Below are 19,906 nucleotides of genomic sequence, written 5' to 3'. Positions count from 1 at the left end.
GTTTTATCCTATTGTTTTCATGTTATTTTAGAACGTTTTTTAATCAGTGTTGTGGTTTAACCCTGGTGGACAGCTGAGCACCACACAGCTGCTCACTCGCTTCCCCCAGCATCCCCACCCTCAGTGGGGTGGGGGAACAGAAAAGGAAGAATAAAAGGAAGAAAACTTGAGGGTCAACATAAACCAAATAATTGTTCAATAAGTGAAGGATAAATTGAAGAAAACAGAAGAAAACAAAAGTGATGTAAAGGCAATCACTCACCACTTCTGGTGGATAGACTGGTGCCAGCCAGCTCCTGAGCAAGAGCTGGCTAACATTCCCAAGACCCCCTCTTTCCCCTTTTATTGCTGAGCGTGACATTGTAGCGTGGATTATCTCTTTGGTCAGTTTGGATCATCTGCCTGGTTGTGTCCCCGCAAAGCCTATTGAGCACCCCCTGATCTGGTCACTGGAGGGACAGGGTGAGAAACAGAAAAGGCCTCGGTGCTGTGCTTGTGCTGTTCAGCAAAAGCTGGAACATTACTGTGCTGTCAGTACTGGTTTGATCAAAAATCTAAACCACAGCACCATATGAGCTGCTATGAAGAAAATTAACTCTATCCTAGCCAGGCCCAGTTACACAGGGACAGCAAAACCACTTTACCTATCCTTGTTAAACATCAAAGGGACGTTCTGATGAAAATTTTCTTTGCAAATGACTGAGTATAACTATAATAAACTTTTTGGCCTAAATTAATCTTTGCTGTAAGAACATTAAGATTGGTGAATTTACACATGACAAAAGTATAATTTTATTCTCCACTGCTTCTTTGTACCGTTTTATAGTTTTGTCTCTTTAGTGGCAGATTTCAGAACATCTGCCATTAAAGGGGCTGCTGTTGGCTGCTTTATAAAATAGGATTAATCTGCTCTGTCTGTCTCATTTTAATTTGCAGTGGGCGTCATATCACAGTTCTTCAACATGTGTGTTTCCAGTGGTTATCTCTGCTTTTTGGCTTTGTTCTTTCTGTCATTAGTGGGTAACAGCAATATTTAACTCTTCGAAAGGTTCTTAAAGCCTTCATTTAACACTCTACTTTCATGAGCGCTTCAAGCTGAGCCCACCACTGCCCCTGCATCCCTCCTCGCACCTGCACAGGCATTCGGCAGAAATGTGGTTACTTTTGGCCTGAATTACTCCCTGGTAGAAGTCAAGGCAGCACGTCTAGGCAAAGAGGGGAGGTAGGGATTTCTCTTCCATTAGGGGTGTCAGCTTATGTCAGCCGATAAGTGTTTCTGGAGCTACAGGATAAAGGTGCAGTTTCACATTACAGCTGCTGGTAGGCTGCTCCTGGTGGAAGTGGTCTCTCCTGTCCCCAGGCAGCTCCTGTTACTTGTGTCATATCTGCAGTTGTGCAGCTGCAGAATAAGCTGATTCAGCTGGTTGACCTGGCAGAAGACTAGCAGTACAAAAAAAACCCAACCCCGAAACCCAAACCTTCCCCCCCGTTTTTTTCCCCTTTGCTCCAGCCAGCCTATCTTGCTCACACTTGGGACAAACAATCACAGGGTCCAGAAGAGGGGAATAAAGATGGACATGTGGGAGTGACGTGGAGGGAGGGAGCCCGTTCTGGCAGCAGCTCCCTGGGTCTCGGCTGCAATGCGAGGCTGTGCTTTCTGTCTGCGATCTCTGCAATGGGAGTGAATGAAACTTCTTATGGGATAAGGAGCGAATGGGGTTTTTGGGTTTTAACTTTGGGACCATTTATTTGTTGGTCATTGCTTTCTGCAAAGCAGTAAGCATGAAACATACTGAACTTGGGGTGTCAGCCCAGAATTGTTTGGTTGGGTTTTTTTCCTTCTTTTTCCGCTTCTCTCTTGAAAAACAGAAGCTATTTAGAATCGGGAGAAAATACTTAGCAAAGCAAGTTGATCTTCAACAATTAGGTGTCCCATTAATTTAAATTCTACTTCTTGGCGAGGCATGAGTCCTAATGCAAGTTTTCCAACCGCTGATGAGTTCAGAAAAATAAAAAATCTCTGCTTATTTCAGAAGTAGTAGTTCCAGTGTTTGCAGTAGGGGGAATGTTTTTGGTTACTGGTGTTTTAATGAGCTCACCTCAGGCTGCTGGGCCGTATGTGGCCTTCCAAGATAATTCATCTTACCTGTGACCGACCCATGCTCAGCAGCAAAGCTGGTAGCTGTAAAGGGTTTGGATGCAGATTCACTCAATTAATTGCTGTGGCAGCGTTGTGCTTCCTGCCTGCCCTGAAACTGTTCCGGCACATCATGGGTACCTGCTAGTCAGGTGAGGAGCGAGATACCATGTGTTACATTATTTTACTCCACCAGGAAGGAGTTGGGTGGTCTGTGAAGCCAGCGGGCATGGTCAGGTGTGACAGGCACATTTCAGCTGTCCAGTGGTGGGAATCCAGGTGACTTACTGGGAAGTATAAACACAATAACACCAGAAAAACCCGATTTGTGCAAGAGATTGAAGTGGGACTTTTGTGGGACTTGAAAGAGGCTCAGAAAAATTGTCTGTGCCCTTCTCTCTTAATAACGAGTTCTATAAATGCAGAATTTGGTAACCAGGCTGCTTAACAGTGTAACTGGCTTCTGCTGTGGCTGATTTTGGACATTCAGAATATGGATGTATTGAATACCGGTAATAATAGCTAAAGATAGACCTTAGACATCCAGGTACAGGACTCAAATTTGAAAATTGTCCCGTATTACAAGATTCAGCCTTTATTGGTATCTGGGCTATCCCCTAAAATTGGTGTGTTCGTGACAGGAGAACAGAAGTTACCCTGTCAGCTCTGTCGTAGTTAAGTAAGTAGGTTTCTTCTTATGCTTTTGACCTTTCTGTAATCAGGTGACATCCAGGAACTCTACGACACTAAGTTAGCTCCGGGACATGCTGCAGCATTTTCAGATGACTGTGATCTGCCTTCTACACATGAAATGATTAGAAGTGTAGGGATGCAGGTAAGATGCTATTTTGAAATTCTAATAATGAATGTATTTACCCAGAAATGTAAGATGATTTTATACATTTTCCCCAAAGTGAAAGTTACATTTTTTTATAGTTTTGTAATATTTTTACAAGTAAATAAGAACTACTTTCTATAGTAACTCTGTAATGCTATGCAGAGTTTCCTCTAATAATTTAAATCTCTGTCTGTTCTTTGGATTGTACTACATTGTTTGATATTTTGCTATCAGTAGATCATGAGCACTTATCAAACATCTAATGAAGACAGAATAGATGATACTTGTATTAGTCAAATTGGGAATGAAACTTGGGAAATGAAGTTTAAAGGCTAATTCCTGAGCTGAGGTCCCCAGAGTTGTCAGGGAGTCCCTCTAGCATTAAAGCTATACAAGCATGATGCTGTGTCATTTAAAGTACACCACAGAAAGATAAACACATGGTGAGGGAAGAGCCTTATCAAACTGCCATGGGACAATACTGTGGAAAAAGTAATTCAGTAGCTGGAAGTATCCTGCATTTTATCCTTGTGTCATACAGAAATGGAGAAATTGAGACAGGTAACAGTCATCTAGAAACTCAGCTTTGGGAGCATGTATTTAGTCTCCATGAGAGTGTCAGAGAGATGCATTTACACTTATGAAGGTAAGAGATTTGTAGGGAATAAACTTTTTTTTTTTTTTTTTTTTTTTTTTCTTAGAACACATACATGGGATTCCTGGACTACAGAAAGCAAGCAATTAGAGATCTTGGCATCAGCCCCAGCACCTGCTCCTTTAATCCTGGAGTAATTGTTGCTAACATGACTGAATGGAAACATCAGCGGATTACAAAACAGTTGGAAAAGTGGATGCAAAGGAATGTAGAGTATGTGTAGAAGTCTACTTTTGCGCTTTACTTTTAATACTCAGTTTACAGTTTAAAATTTAAAAGCCCTTACAATTTTTTTTAACTCCAAGCATGCTGTCTTTGAGATCTCATCAAGCAAAGTAACTCATGTTCCAGAATTTCCATCTGCTTAAATCTGACCAATTGTGTACCAGGAAATAGCCACCTGGAATTTTAGTCTTGTGTTTAATCACAAGCCACACTTAATCCTGAGGGACACTGAGAACATGTGGTTCTTGGTTTGGGTGACCAGCCTTTCTTGGGATCAAGCCACTTAGGATCTTCCCTTCCTGAGGCTGGCTTCAAGGAGGAGCGTTTCCTTGGTTGTGTGGGGTCTCTCCTATTGTAATGTCAGCCAAACTGTAATTGGACACCATATTTCTTAAATACCAATAGAGAACACACTTTTTTCTATAGAGGAATGAAATTTGATGTGAAAGGTATCTTTTTGGCAATGACCACGAGTAAGTCATGACACAGTAAAACCATCACTGTTCATTTTTCATGTTAGTTCACTATTAACCTGTCTTCGTGAACTTTGCATTTGTCTTCTTTCTCTGCAGAGGGTTAAATTTAAATTTAGTAGGGCTAAACTAAAAGGGAATAGCCTGTGCTACTGGACTATGTCCATTACTTGTTAGTTTCAGAAAGGAACAGAGGAGAGACACAAATGATAATCTGAAGGAATGAAAAGCCAAACTCTGCTTATGTAACATACCCTGTCAAGCTATTGCTGTGCTTTTCTGAGTTCGAAAAAACCCCATAAGCATTACTGCAAATTTTATCTATAAAGTTGATTTTATACCTTAATAACACAGTCATGTTCCTTTTAGCTGGATTTTGAAATGACAGTGAAACAAGTGGCTTAGTACTTGAAACCCAGTTTTGAAGGGAGGTTGGTTTTTTGTTTGTTCTGTGGCCTCAAAGAGTTTCTTGGCACTTCACAGGTTTCCTCCTCGTTGGACCTGGCAGGTGGCACAGTGTCCCTGAGGTGGGGTGGCTTTGCCCATGTACTGACTGGCCAACCAGGCCTTCAGCATGCTGTGACCAGCCATCCGGCTGCTACCTCCTTAATGCCTCTCCTTCAGCCGTTTGGCTTTATCCAGCCCTGGATTTATCACACAATTCATAGGAAAAGGATGTCCTTTAGGTGTTACTTTATACGAACTAGACTATGGCAAAATCTGATTTGCAAGTAATTTATGAATCCAAAAGCTGGGGGAAGGGGAAGAAAGAGGGAATGAAACACATGGAAACATGTACATTTTCTTACGAAAGCTGGCTAAATTATGTTTGAATCCTTTTATATTAATGGCTGTTTTCCTACCATAAACTTTGTCAGCCCTGTAGACCATAGGCGTGTGTAGAAGTAACTGGCTTCATGTTGGGTCTGACTCCCATTTTGCTTGGTAGCAACGATTTACTCAATGGAATTGGAGTTGCACATACAGCATTAGGAAGGAGTAAGCTGAAAACTGGTCTATTCAAAATTATTTTTAATTTTGCCAGAATACTTATTTTTAATCTTCTGCCTTTTGTACTAATGATTCTTTGTTTGAGGTTTTGACTTTTTTTTTTTTTTTTTTTTTTTGGTAGGGAAAACCTCTACAGCAGCACCCTTGGGGGAGGTGTGGCAACCTCTCCAATGCTGATTGTATTTCATGGAAAGTATTCCACTATTAATCCTATGTGGCACATAAGGCATCTTGGTAAGTTTCTTCCCACTGTTTACAGTTGGAACTAAGTAGAGTGGTTTGTAAGATTCCAATATAGGAGCCTACGTAACTTTACATCAGCGCATTACTTCATACCTCAGATACACGCAGTATGGTAATCTCTGCTCCCCCGCCCCCAGTCACTAGTCCTGCTTTCTGCAGGGTGGGACAGAATGTGGGGGTTCCCCACAGGTGTCACTATGCAAGTATCTTAACAGGTCGAGCACACAAAATAGTGGCACCCCAACAAAAAACTCAAAACCCTAACAGCCATTAAATTGGACAAAAAAAGGAAAAAACACCAAAGACAAAGTTACGTGTTGGCAGACCAGTTAACCTATAGTGTCATAAACTACAGCAAGAACGTATGAAACATCCGAATATATCGAGAGACTGAAAAAACCAGCTGCTCTTTTAGCAGGCACAGTGGAAGAGGGCAGGGTGCCTGGCAGTTTGTCTGTTCAGCGTTCTGAAGGATGTAGTAGCCTTTCAACTGGGAATGGTGAATTATCCTGGGAAAAAGATAATGGCTTAGCTGCTGTAGGAAAATGAATAGTAAAAGGATTTTTTTTTTAACTCCAGCTATGCCAAGATGTTAAAAGTGTTGAGAAGAAAATTTCTGAGATTTTTTGCTGATGCAGCATTGAGACATGAAGCTGAAAAAAGCTGCTGTAGGATACAACTAGTTATCTATTAACAGGTGAAAACCATACCAATCAGGCTTCTTAAAAAAAAAAAGCAAAAAACCAAACCACAACTATAACCCTGAATTTACCTCACTCTACAGTGTCTTTCATTATTAAAAACTTTTTTTTTAAAATGTTTTTAATCTACCCACGCAGGTTGGAGTCCTGATACCCGTTACTCAGAGCATTTTCTTCAGGAAGCTAAGTTACTTCATTGGAATGGGAGATACAAACCTTGGGACTATCCCAGTGTTCACACTGATATCTGGGAAAACTGGTTTATTCCTGACCCTTCAGGGAAGTTCAAACTAACTCGTCCTGAGAGCTGATACTGCAAAACCTAGTGTATGGATGCATTTAAGCAGTTTCAGTATGTAATAGTTTGACATGCAACATGTTTTATAATTAACTGATTTTAGAAAACTAAGTATTTGTTAAATATATGAATAAATGACGATCAGTTTTGTGTGCGTATGGCTGGAGGGGGAGGCTGGATTGACAGTTCAGATTATCTTGACTTTCACATAACATAAGGAAACAAGGTTACTGACAATGGAGTACTTCCATTAAACACTTACAGAGGTGAAATTCAGTGCCAGACAGTGTGTTTTAATGTAAGGTGTTTATAAATAAGACTGCTGTCTGCTGGTAGAAAAATCTACACAGGAAATACTTGAAGTATGACATACAAGGTGTCTTTAGTTGTCTAGCCCACATTAAACAGCCTGAAATAAAAACCTAAGCAGCATTTTAATGAGTAGAGTTCTGTTGCATGATGACGCTGTTTTGCAGTTGACATGTCCTGCAGTGCACTGAGACCCTTGCTAGCAAGATGCAAAAGCACATTTTAAGACACTGCAATACAATTCCTGATTTTATTGTGAAACATTGATAGATTTAAGACAAATTAAGAACTTCTGTATTACTGTAATGAAAAGAGCACCAGTTCTGAGGGAGCACACAGAGAACTGCAATATTTAGTGACATGGTCATTGTACACTTAACGGTATTTTATACCTAGATAACCTAGTAGTTGACTCTGTTGACAGATGCCATTCCCTTCCAATCAAACAGGATCGGCTTACAGTAGTTATATCCTACTGTGCTACATGTTCAGCAGTGCTAATTACATGCTTCTAATTCTGTTGAAAAATAAAATTGAATGTAACAAATCCCTGATGCAAGATACTTAGAGCACCTGCAGGAAAACATCCATGTAAACAGCAATACATGATACAGTACACTTTAAATAACAGATAAGACAAGTCCTATACCTTTTTGACAATATACTGAACAGCTTAATGCTGAAGCTAATAAACACAGTCAGAATCATAACACACACTTTCTTGATTTAAGACGCTCAGAATTAAGCCACATAATTTGGGAAGAAACTGTAAACATCATGCCTGCCTCACAACAGGTTGACAGTGTGTGATCTCAGTGAGAGCTGTTACAGCAGGATTAGAATCTACGCTAACTAGTCACACTCAATGCATGACAACTGTCACTGGCTGTGAGGATAGGAGTAAACGCACCAGTACAGGAATCTCTGACCAGCGTGGATTGTGGAGATACTGTTTGTATCTACTTTTTCAAGTATGTGAAGCACCTACTGTCATAAGATCATCAAAACTTCAATGTTTTGATCAGCTTATTGCTTTTACTTCATCTCTTCCTCACATGATACAAGAGGGAAAGAAGATGATGGTTAGGCACAAGCATGGACTATCACTTCTTTCTCAGTCAATAATATTGGCCAAAAATGTGTATCGTTTAAGCGAGTTCTTCAGAAGAGAGCTGTAGTTTCTACAGCTCACTTATTCGTGGAACAGCTGCCCTTACATTTAACCTAGTATTTTTTATGTTAGAGGAATAAGGAGAACGCCCTCTGAGGTCTTACAGATTGAAGAGCACTGTACATTTGAAACTGCTAACTTGCAAGCCTCTTTCACCCTGTGCTAACTGTATCCAATTTACACCACGTAGCTGTATGTGATTTTTACAGGGAATATGGTCTTCCAGTTCCCTGCAATGCAATCTGTTCAAAGGGGTTGTCTCCTGCTAAAGGTCAGGTGAAGAGATTAATCACAGAGGAATGACCGAGAGTTTAAATGCCACAGAATTCAGGAACCACTGTTGTTTGTTTTAGGTTTTTTTGGTTTGACTTTTTTTAAAGGAATTTCAGGTCCTTACATTGGAATGTAAGGGGGAAAGAGATGGAGTGGTAGGGACACTTTACCCTAAGACAGCTCAGGTAGAACATTTAGGCCCTGTCCTGCGCAACACTAATTTTCCTCCCCAGTGTTGTGACTTGAGATGATGTCTCCACTCCCTTAATCCTGAATACAGTCCAATCACTAAATAGACAGAGCTCTCTTCCCACCCAGAAAATACTCAGTACTCACAGCTGCAGAACACAACTTTCTGCACTTTTTAAGAAGGTAAAAGGCAGACTTTAAAAAAGCACAATTTGCTTAACTGTGCATGATTAAAAACACCACTTCATGTAAGATAAGGGTACACTTCCCATTTCCCCTTCCAGATATAAAAGGATTATGAGATATCCAAATATTCAGGCATCAGTAAAAAGTATGCTGCTGCTGTTAACCACTACATTACAATTTATGGAATAAAATTAACGCCCCAAAGAAATCTTCACAAATGAGAAAGCAATTTGTCAAAACCCGCAAGAAATGGTATACATTAAATATAAAACTCATATACAAAAAAGGGCTAACTTTTTTAGAAAAAGTTTGGACAGTTCCTTAAAATTATCTAGTTCATTGATTTGAGCCTACCACACACTTACTTTGGACTATAATAAAATACCTAGGGGAGATAAAACACTATTAAAATGCTTCAGTTGGAGAACCGAGGTACCACTCTTGAGCACTGCATTAAAACTGCAGCATGTATGCATAGCCGAGAAGAAACAGCTCTCATGCGCTGCTTCCCTCTTCTTCCCGTATCATACCAGCACTGAACTCCGGAATCTGGTCTGCAAAGGACTGTGTCATCCATTGTCCATTAGGAACTTCGCCGAAGGATGACCCCTCACAGTACTGTGGATTGCCTGCTGCTAAAACAAATAAAAAATATAAAATACAGATTTTAAAAAGGCAGTTAATACCACTAAGGATTTGTTCGTAAGTAATGGTTTACAGACTGAACACCCCAAGCACCGCACTTTACCAATTCCATTTGAAGAGAAACCGCAGTGTTCACCTTCGTATGGTGGACGGTCACAGTAAGCTCCGCCATACGCTGCTTCATAACCTGGATCGTATTTTTCTTCTTTGACAGCCATCTTCTTAGCATCCTCTGCCAAAAGAGAAGACCTCAAATATTAATATTCAAAATAAAAATGATCAAAGAGCATTTCTATCAGAGAACTACATATTCTACAAGACAATCCCTGGTCCCCTTAGATAATTAAGACTGTATTAAGAAGAGAATGGAATCTGTAATCCTACACCACACGATTTAGAGAAGATGGCATGTTTCCCCCCATCCCCTTAAATTCCTTCTTTCTTTTTACTTGGGGAAACTGCTAGTTGTGTTGTACATTATGCTACATTTTTAATAAAGAATTAAAAAAATAATGACTATACCTTGTGCAAGTTGCAAGTCAAACGTGTACTGCACTTCCTGTACCTCTGTGTTTGGTGCGATGCCTTTCAGTTGATCCCGTAAATCCTTCAGCTTTATGTAATAGTGAACTTTATCTTGTGCACGAGGAAACTGAGCACACCTTGCACTGGATGACGGCATAACATAGCACAGCTTGAGACAAAGAGCAGGAAAATTAGCATTACTTGTCCCTGAGCTATGAGTTAATATTTAGTGCATTGAGAAGAACTTTAACTGTTAAGCTCACTGTTTTAACCTTTTTACAAACTTCCACTCATGTCACGGGTGGTTGTGGAAAAGGATAAAAGGAGCCTTTAATTTTTCTTGCCCAGCTAGATGTCTTGTGCTGAAGAAAGGGGCCAATTACCAGCTGCTGGAGAGAGGACACTTTTAACCAGTTGTTCATGTGCTGGAGTAGTACCAGCATGCGTTACAAGAAGTCCAATTTGTAAGTGTACGCTGGAGAGTGGAGCACCGCCCAGAGCTCCCTGAGCAAGCGGAGCTCTGAGCCAGGAAGTCCACAGAGCAATACGTGACAGCATGCAAACAGCATGCAACTGCCGAGGGAGGCACCACAGGTTAACAGGCCTGGCTCCTTAGCCAAGGGCGCCTGCATCACACTTGCCAGGGTCTGAAACTCCAGGGTTAGCGTGGCTGAAGCCGACTTAAGCATCTCTATCTCTGCCAACAGCTCTAACCAAAGACAAAGTCAGTTCAGGAAAAAAGAACTGCATCCAATACCTTTGTTACCATGCAGTATTTATGAATGAGTACTAGTAAAGAGGATTACTACTCTTTCTTGCAAATTACATGTACTGCAGAAGTCTTTAAAGAGCTACTTAAGAAGCAAGCCCTTTATCACCAACGGTTCTTCAGGCTCTGATGGCAACACTTCACCTTTAGAGGACAGTTTAAATTGAGCTTAAACTTGCAGCACTAGTAATTTGGGACAGAAATAAAAAGCACCCCAACTTTTGAACTGACAAGGCAATGAAAACTTTGCAATAAGCTACCTTGGCAGGTAGTGTAACTGCCTTTGCCTGAACCTGTTTATAAGAACACATTAAAGAAACCTATTTCTGATGACACATAGCTGGTCTCTCAAGATGTTTTCCAGCACTAGGTGTCTATGACTAATATACTTCATCAAACTATTTGCTTTATCTTAAGTGTCCAACTTAACTTCAAGCTGCCAATCAGCTTAAGAAGACCGAGTCTGATGGAAGGACTTGGGCATGCCTAGATCCAGTAACGCTGTAACCATAGTGTGTATGAGCACAGTGATGGGCTTGTTACTTTCTCCTGCACTGTGACACTACCAGCACCATGGTCATGGTCGGTATCAAAATTCAGTCATACAAACATAAGGGAATTCGACACAGAGAACCAGATGAAAGTAGATGACACATGATAAAAGCATGTATGTTTTATTTATATTTTAGATAGTCTTCAGAGAATGCACTAACCTACTGACCATAATACATCTATAATGCAGCTCCTTCAGATTTGCAAACTTTTCTTGGGAAACTGTATCTGAAAATTGCACTATTCCCCTTTATTTAAGTAAAAGCCTTTCACGTCCCTTGCACTTTGGGCAAATGCTGATGTTACTGTAAGTGTGTGCAAGTCCTGAGAATTCCTTAGTTTTGAAATAACCAGAATGAACTGCCCTGTTTTCATTTCTCAGTCTCAATACTTACAGTTTCTGTATCTGGCACCTTGTGTGGCTGCAGTCCAAATTCCAGGTTCTTAACTTTTATTCCGAAAACTTCTTTACTAAAAATTTCATAAATACCTAAAATGAAAAGAAGATAGGATTAAGTGAACAACAACAACCAAAAAAAGCTGACAGAATGAATTAGTTTAAAGGTCAAGGTTCTCACATTTTCCATTGAAAGCCGCTATACGAGGTTTATACTTTTGTAACTTCTGCATCAGAATTCGCCCTCCTTCACGAAACTCTTTGCTAAAAGAGAAAGTACTCAAAATTATAATCACAACTATTAATTCATTAACAAGCATTACATTCTCCCTTGTTATCCTACCTGGAGAGGTCTTTGCTTCCAGGTGTTGTCCTTTCAACCATGTTTGTAAATCCAATCCCATATTTATGTGGCAAGGTGTGGTCATCCATATGGTTCAGCTGTTCATTACTTAGACCAGACATGAACAGACACTTCCCTGTGAAGGAGGAAGATAAGCATTTCCCTTTTTCTAAGGAAAAGAAAACAAAGCCAAAAAACCCCCTCGACTATCAGAGTACTGGAATGCTAAAGAAGAATCTATGTTAACAGAGCACCACTTAATTTGGGAAGACTATTGCGCTATCCGGAAAAGTTTACACCAGCCAAAATTACTTAATCTGCTGCAAGAGGTTAGAAAATCCCTAGTGAACAACAGGAATTCCTCGCCATGATCCTGTGTATGGAAACCAGTCTTTTATTCCAAAAGTTCAGCACAGAGCTTTAGATTTGCAGTTCACTTAAGCAGGAGTGAATGTGGTAAGTATGGATTTTGTGGGAAAGAATGTGGCAAGCACATGTCAGCTTTCCTTTACAACCCTGCCATCACTTCTTGCACTGGGCCTTTCCAACAGAACTTGCTGACACCATACACTCCTATTTAGCATAAAACAGTATAGTTTTGGTGATACGCACTGCCAATCTCTTAAACACAAATTAACCACAGCTAGCTCCTAATGATTCAGGAAGGTTACAGACACATGGATTTGTCAGAGCATGCATACCTGGTCTGCTTCTTGGAAAAGAGGGCTATTAGTTGGGCTAGGCAGCTGAAAACTAGAGAAATACCCAAGCCTGATTTACAAGTCTGCTGGACACCCAGAAGCATTTTGGCATGAGTATCACAGGGCTGCAAATGAGCCCACGTGGAATGGAGCTCTCTACCACCACAGCTGGGATGGATCCCAGTGCACAAAACAGAGAATTTCTGAGTTCGTATGATCTTTCTTTATGAGAACATACTGCAGAAAATGTTACTTAAAATGGAAAAATACCTATGAAAAAATATGTCTAGAGAATCAGGTACGTTAGATGCATATGCCTGCTGGGAAAGGACAATCGTTTTTGCTTTCTCATCAGTTAGAAAGCTTGTTTAGAAGAGATAAATAAATGTGAACAGAATAGGGCTTACTGAAATGCATTTTTGGGAAAATGCATGTATTTTTTATTTTATGTCAGAAGTTAATGCCTATTATTAGTTAATAGAAGTTAATCCCTCGATAACTCAAGTACTAGAGGTTTAATCTTATTCTTTATGTTGCACACTAATACGCCAATAAGTTATTTGGCAATACTGCATTCACATGACAATTCTAAACCTGCACTGAAAATTACTTTTTATGTACAGTATTTAACAGAAGTAGTTATGGGATTTAAGTCACTCTTGGATGGTTAAAAGCAAAATCCCTCTGCATCCAAAAAAAGAAAAGCAAAAACCAAACCCCAAACCACTTTAATTAGAACGCCACAAGTTCTAACAAAGTTCTGCAAATTCTGTAAGAAGAAAGGAAAACTAAACGTACAAAAATGGTTTCCAGGTCCAGGGTAATGATGTCCTTTGTAAGCTGCCATCAAGCCAGGGTTTATGCCAATCTACAAAGATACCAGTTCATTTTAACGATAAGAACATGGCTTGCTAGTCAGGAATTTAATCAAGTTACAGTAAGGATGTTTATTCAATTCTCTTTAAGTTACTGTCAATAAACAAAACTGTTAATGGTACCTTCCATCATTTTTTTTTTTAAAATGACAATTTTACAGCAGCATCTCATTTGGATGCACAATGTCAGAAGATCAGCTCACTGTGTGTTCCAAGCCACTGATGTAGTGCTTCCAGTAAATAAAGTGTCAAGTAATGGTCTTTCATGACTATGTGCTGCTATATGTAAGCCTTAGACTTCTCAGAAATTAGAGCTATGTTACTGTCATTTTTAACAGAAAATGCAAAGCAGCTCAACACACAGGAAAGAGTTTATATACTTTATCTTGCAAGATCTTGCCATATAAGCAATACAGATAAGTAAGCAGAAAGAATGTAAATCATAACCAGTGAGTACAGACTATTCACTTTTGTACCTAACCTTGTAACTGTGAGTTACTTACAATTACAATGTCCAGATCAAAAGTCAAAATATCAGGTAAAGTCTTGGTCAGAAGTTCGGCTTCAGATACACCATTAAAGCGGTCCACTTTTCTTTTGACTTTAAAAGAATCTGTGATCTTTTCTTGTTTGCCTTTTGACTTGGCTGTTTTTTCCTTTTTAGCAGGAGGCTTTTTGGGTTGCTTTGGCTCAGCTGCTTTGGCTTTTCTTTTCCTTCCTCCTTTTTTAACTTCTGAAACACACAGCAAATACCCTTTTTTTACACTTCTAATATTGAAGTGTGGATATTTCAAAAACACTAAGCTACATGTATGGATACAAAAAGAAATCAGACAGATAAATTCACCTTCAAAATTCATTAATTTAAACAATTAATAAATAAAATTTAAAAAAAAATGCAGGCTCAACAGAGCTAGCTTGGGTGTTTCTGTACCACAGACACACAGAGACTGCTCACAGACAACTACGTTGACTTAGGATACAAAGAACAACCTCATGACTAAGTTAGGCTGTTTACATGCTACATGCAAGATTCCTTTGGAAACAGTTTAATTTATTTTGGAGAATATGCCAGAACATCAAAGCTCAGGTTCCAAGGAATTCAACAGTAAGTTTAAGTCTACTATTCATACTTCACTGTCTAAATATGAAGGTTGATTGTTACAGATTATGTAACATACTGAAGAAACCAAAGAGCATGTCAAAAGCAAATGGTCTCAAGCATTACCTAGTGTAAGGTGTAAACTTGTCAGGGACACAAACACATCACTGAATGCTACATAAGCTATTCACAATTTACTTTTAACAGAATAGATACTGTCCAGTGTGTCATATAGTAAAGTAATGAGACCTTTAGGATCTCAATTTGAATGAGTGACACCAAACATTAATTTTTATTTATAAAATGCAAACATGAAGTAGTAACCATTCCCCTCCCCCATCTTCTGGCCCTTAAAGCTCAGAGATCCAAGCAGCTGGACATGACACAAATCACCCAGAGATTGCTCTCTATCCTCGTTCATTAATAGCATCAAGCTGCAGAACACAACTTGAAAAATATGAAAACACATTTGGCAGCAATCAGCAAACAGCCAAAGTATTATTTTAAAATTGAGAGTTCATCTTATTTTCAAAATTCCCAGATGAAGATCTCCCTCAGTAAGGAATAAATATGGTGGATACTAGGGCACTGCCTTAAGTCTGCAAACTGGTTTTGGGCTGTTCTTGTAAGAAAGCTGAGTGCAAACAAAAAGGAGTACAAAAGTCATGTGAAATTCCCACTGCATCACTGGAGCAACTGCCCAGGAAAGCTGTAAGTAACAGTCAGTACTCCAGCTAAAGTCTAGTTACAACGAAGGAGAGAGTAAAAGAGCACAGATTTGTTGAGGCACATAAGCAGTTTTTCCTTCCTACCCCTTGAAGAGTTAGGAGGTTTTTCGTGTGATGGCACAATGCCACAGATACTGTGACTGCTTTGAGTTGGATGTATTTCAAATGAAGCAGGATAACGTTCTCCTAACTCCCATGCTGATCAGGTACCTACCAACCTGACACTGTCATGAAAGATGACAAATGCCAGTGCAGTGTTTCAGAGGATAATCCTAGAAATTTTACTTTTTTCATTACAGCAGGTAGCTGGACTCCAAATGTTTGCCTTTCATATATGCTCCTGTACGTATCACAGGTATTCCGTAAATCTTCAAGCCTTGCCTTTGAAGGCCTTACTCAACTTCCAAGTCTTGCAAAAATATCTGGGAAAGCTTCATAACAGAAGATTATGGTTGTGCAGTCAAACAGCACGCTCATGGTGATATCATGCAATCCAATAAGAAAGCTGCAAAAGAAGCCTAACTGCACAGCACTTAAAATGCATCCTAACTGTAGCAAATAATACTGCAAATGAATTGAGCAGTCGCAACTATTTTAAACTGGAGGTTTTCTTCCTGTGATTTCATCTGGCCATGCATTACAACTAAGAAAAGAAAGGGGGGAAAAAAAAAAAAAGGAAGCTTATCAGAGAATGCACTTAAACAAACAATGCCACTGCATGAACTGGCTGATAGGTTACCTCAATACAGAGAGCTCCAACCTCTATCTAAATATTAAAAGCAAGACAAAACTCAGTGTGTGAACATTTGCTATAGAATCAGAATAAGTGTGGCAGAGATTACTGCTTATGTGGTAACGAGCAGAGTAACAGAACAAGGAATCTTTCCTTGGCATGGTTACTACAAAACCTGTGTACAAAATCTTAGTGGGAAAAAAGAAAGGCAATGCACAAATGCATTAAGTACAAAACTTGTGTCACATACAGGACACTTTCCAGCACTGTATTTGTTTAAGTAAGCCTTGCTAACACCAAACAATCCTTAGTATATAAAAAGCAATTAGCTATCTGTGATTACTACAACACACTAAACCACCATTTAAACAAAAATATTTCAAATAAATAGTATTATACTGTACTTCTCTTGCAGAAATAAAAAAAACCTGGAATTTGAGACTTTGAAAAGAAAGCTTCTCTAACATAGTATTAAAGCCCATTAAATCTGCTAAAAATAATACATTCATCTATTGAAACAAAAATCTGCTTTTCCTGGAACGTGGTAATTCTGTGAGACTGAACAATGTGAATACTATCACCTGGATTTACTGATCTTTTTAACTGTCTAGTAAAAAATGTTACTTAAAAAGAATACAAGTAATTAATACTTCCTCAGGGAGCATCAAGAAAAGGAAATCTAGTATGTCCAAAGAAACAGTATGTCCGAAGACCAGTAACTTCCACACACCCCCAGCTGATTACTAACGTTTTAGCTCACTTAGCACAGCCCAGTCAAACTACCTTTTGGAGGCTCCTGAGCAATGTTCGGCTCCGGAATGCCCTCTAGAGTTGGCTGCTCACTCATGATTTCCACGTTCGGCGCTGCAGTCATCATCTGATGGAATGGGAGCGTGTAAAATGCTTGAGCTTGCTGAAGATACAAGTAGTATCTTAGAAAGGGGGAAAAAAAAAAAAAGACGTAATTTATCAAAAATTTAGAAATTTAATGATGTACCAAATAGGCTGTAAACATCAATCTTTATCAAAGCTGGCATCTACCGCACTTACATTCTCCGAGGACTCTATTAACAAGGCAGTAAGTTATTCAAATCCACTAAACAATCTGACTGCTTAGCTGGTATCAGGTGATGTTAAACCCAACACTAACAGCACAGTTCTCTCGTGATTATTATAACGTGGACAAACCACAACTTTTGTAAGTGAAGCGTAACGCTTTTCCCTTTTTTTCTGTAAAAAATCTCTGTAGCACACATTATCAAGGCAAACTGTCTATCAAACATACCAACACAAGACAAGCGAGTTAAAACTCTTTGGACTTCAAGTTTCCTGAGTTTTAGATTTTCTCAATGTGACATCAATTACTTTATCTGATATGATACAGAATGGATGAATCATTCTGGGCTACAAAGCATTATGAATACACACAGCATTAGTTACTATGCAGATTATTAAACAGCTTTAACATTGTGTGGCAGATGTTGCCCAGTTATCACACACTGGATCCCAACACAAATACCACACTTATGCTACACTTAAGTGCTCACACACAGATTCAGTCTCTTTCCACCCACAAAGACATTTTCCCATATACAGCTCTTTTGCTCCACACATGGATTAGTCATATACAGCTCTGATACCCCAGCACAAACTTCTGCGTCATACTGTCATTCCCTTCTACCTATGCAGCCACTTTCTTGTCCACAGATTCTACTGCCATACAAATACACAGAAAAGATTGAATGAATAGTAAATTTTCAGGCAATAATTTTACCATCTCAAAGTTATTAATAAAAACACCAAATAATTTTTACATATATAGAAATCTGGCCAGGACTGGCTATTTGGCCAAGAAGGCCAACATCATCCTGGCTTGTATTTGAACTAGCATGACCAGCAGCACAAGGGAAGTGATCACCTCCCTGTACTCAGTATTGGTGAGGCTGCATCTTGAATACTGTGTTCAGTTTGGGGCCACTCGCTACAAGGGCATTGGGGTGCTGAAGCATGCCCAGAGAAGGGCAACAAAGCTGGTGAATTGTCTAGAAGGTTACAAGGAGTGGCTGAGGGAAACGGAATTGTTTAGCCTAGAGAAAAGGGGGCTGAGGGAAGATCTTATTGCTCTCTACAACTGAAAGGAGGCTGTAGAGAGGTGGGCATCAGTCTCTTCTTCCGAGGAAATTGCCTCAAGTTACATGGGGGGAGTTTTACATTGGATATTAGGAAAAATTTCTTCACTGAAAGGGTTGTCAAGCACTGGAACAGGCTGCCCAGGGTAGTGGTTGAGTCACCATCCCTGGAGGTATTTAAGACACATATAGATGTGGCACTTAGGGACATGGTTTAGTGGTGGACTTGGCAGTGCTAGGTTAATGGTTGGCCTCAACGATCTTAAAGGTCTTTTCCAACCTAAATGATTCTGTGATTCTAAATATCTCAAAAGAAGGGACCACTATCACATAATGGGTATTTAGGAATCCTACTGCAAATCAGATTTATGCCAGAACAGCCCATAGTCTTGTGATCAGGCAGCTGATTTTAAACCAAATACCTGCCCTGATTCAAGGAGAATAAACTTGAACATAGCTCTGTCAGATTCCTGGGGAAGTTGCCTAACCAAGTTATGGGAGATTTTCAGCGTAAATACCTCACCTCCACCTGCTGGAAGTTTTTTATAGGAAATACTTGTACAGTTACTGAACTAACCAAAACTGATCTTCAGATGTGTATTGGGAAACAACTGAGACACGTAAAATCCAGTTCATAATGTAATAAACACTTAATCACACAGAGTGGAAGAACACAGCGGTGGAAATGCAGAAGCATCTAATCCAAGACCAAATGTCCTCTTGTAATTCATGCCGTGCCTTCTTATTTTATGCGCATATAAAGTCTCTCTCTTGTAAAGGGGAAAAAATTCCCTTAAGAGGAAAATTTGCACCGTATCATGCACATAGTCCTCTAACCACATGGTAATGAAAGAGTTTTTATCCCTACTTCTAAGCTTCATATAAATTTTTTTAGGTAATTTTTCTTGCATGTGTTCAGAAACACCATCTTTTGTTATAGAGGTATGTATTACAGGACATTTAAATAAATACTTTCAGTTCTATGAGAAAAAGGTAGTGATTTAAACCCCTCCTCTTCAGTTCATGCTAAAAGTAAAAAAAAAAAAAAAGAGAAAAAGAAAAAGATACATCCACTGGAACAAAACCTAGTAATTAATTTTCAATGCCACCCCTACACACCCCCCCCTACACGCAGCGAGACCCGCTCACGCTGCAGCCCCCACAAACGCAGACGCCCCCTACCCAGGGCCGCCGGCCCCTGCCACAGCCCGGCGCGCAGCGGCCCCCGCACCGCACCGCACCGCCTGCCCGCCCTTCTCCCGCCCCCACGCAGCCCCGCGCCCCCCCACGCAGGGACCGGGAGCCCCCCCGGGACACGCAAACGCGGCACCGCGCCCCCCCAGGAGGGCCACCCCCCAGCCCTGGGCCCACCTCGCCGCGCCCGCGCCCCCCGCCCCAAGCCGGGAGCGCCTCCCCTCCCGCTCCGCGCCCAGGGCGGGTCGGGGCAGGGCGAGGGGGGGGGGGGAGCGGCCCGGCCGCCACAGTCCGGCCCCGGCTCCCCGCAGCCGCGGGAGGAGGAGGAGAGGGACAACAGCGATCCCCAACGCGAGGCCTGAGCGCGGCCCGGGGCCCCTGCCGATACCTGCCCAACTCCTCGGCCTCCATGCCCGGGCGTGGGGCCTGCCGGCGCCGACCGGGCTATTGTCACCGCCCGAGCCGGCCGCCCCCCGCCACCCCCTCCCCCCGCGCCTCAGCGCC

At 40.6% G+C, this 19,906-nt stretch overlaps 2 protein-coding genes across 6 annotated transcripts in view; one reads left to right on the top strand and one right to left on the bottom strand.

The window, feature by feature from the left end:
• Positions 1 to 8,435, top strand: part of GLT8D2 (glycosyltransferase 8 domain containing 2) — a 17,908-nt gene extending 9,473 nt beyond the window's left edge. The window contains exons 7-10 of the mRNA XM_080394016.1: positions 2,860 to 2,972; positions 3,677 to 3,843; positions 5,461 to 5,573; positions 6,422 to 8,435. Coding sequence (XP_080250142.1) covers positions 2,860 to 2,972; positions 3,677 to 3,843; positions 5,461 to 5,573; positions 6,422 to 6,594 — 566 coding nt within the window. The 3' untranslated portion in view covers positions 6,595 to 8,435. The remainder of the gene's footprint in view (positions 1 to 2,859; positions 2,973 to 3,676; positions 3,844 to 5,460; positions 5,574 to 6,421) is intronic.
• Positions 7,127 to 19,906, bottom strand: TDG (thymine DNA glycosylase). 5 transcript variants are annotated; one of them, XM_080394011.1, is made up of 10 exons: positions 19,791 to 19,906; positions 16,863 to 17,011; positions 14,020 to 14,249; positions 13,440 to 13,509; positions 11,941 to 12,076; positions 11,779 to 11,861; positions 11,596 to 11,690; positions 9,877 to 10,048; positions 9,458 to 9,586; positions 7,127 to 9,344 (listed from the first exon to the last, which is right to left on the bottom strand). In XM_080394011.1, exons 1-10 carry the CDS (start codon positions 19,811 to 19,813, stop codon positions 9,205 to 9,207), a joined length of 1,227 nt encoding a protein of 408 aa, XP_080250137.1. In that variant the 5' UTR covers positions 19,814 to 19,906; the 3' UTR covers positions 7,127 to 9,204. The 5 variants fall into 5 exon arrangements, with proteins under 5 accessions (XP_080250137.1, XP_080250138.1, XP_080250139.1 ...); XM_080394012.1 differs by having other exon boundaries at positions 7,127 to 9,341; XM_080394013.1 differs by having other exon boundaries at positions 9,491 to 9,586.

This window comes from Falco punctatus, assembly GCF_963210335.1.
Source record: "Falco punctatus genome assembly, chromosome: 6".
Lineage (NCBI taxonomy): Eukaryota > Metazoa > Chordata > Aves > Falconiformes > Falconidae > Falco > Falco punctatus.
Note: the sequence above shows the minus strand (reverse complement) of the source record. Positions and strands in the feature narration are given on the sequence as shown.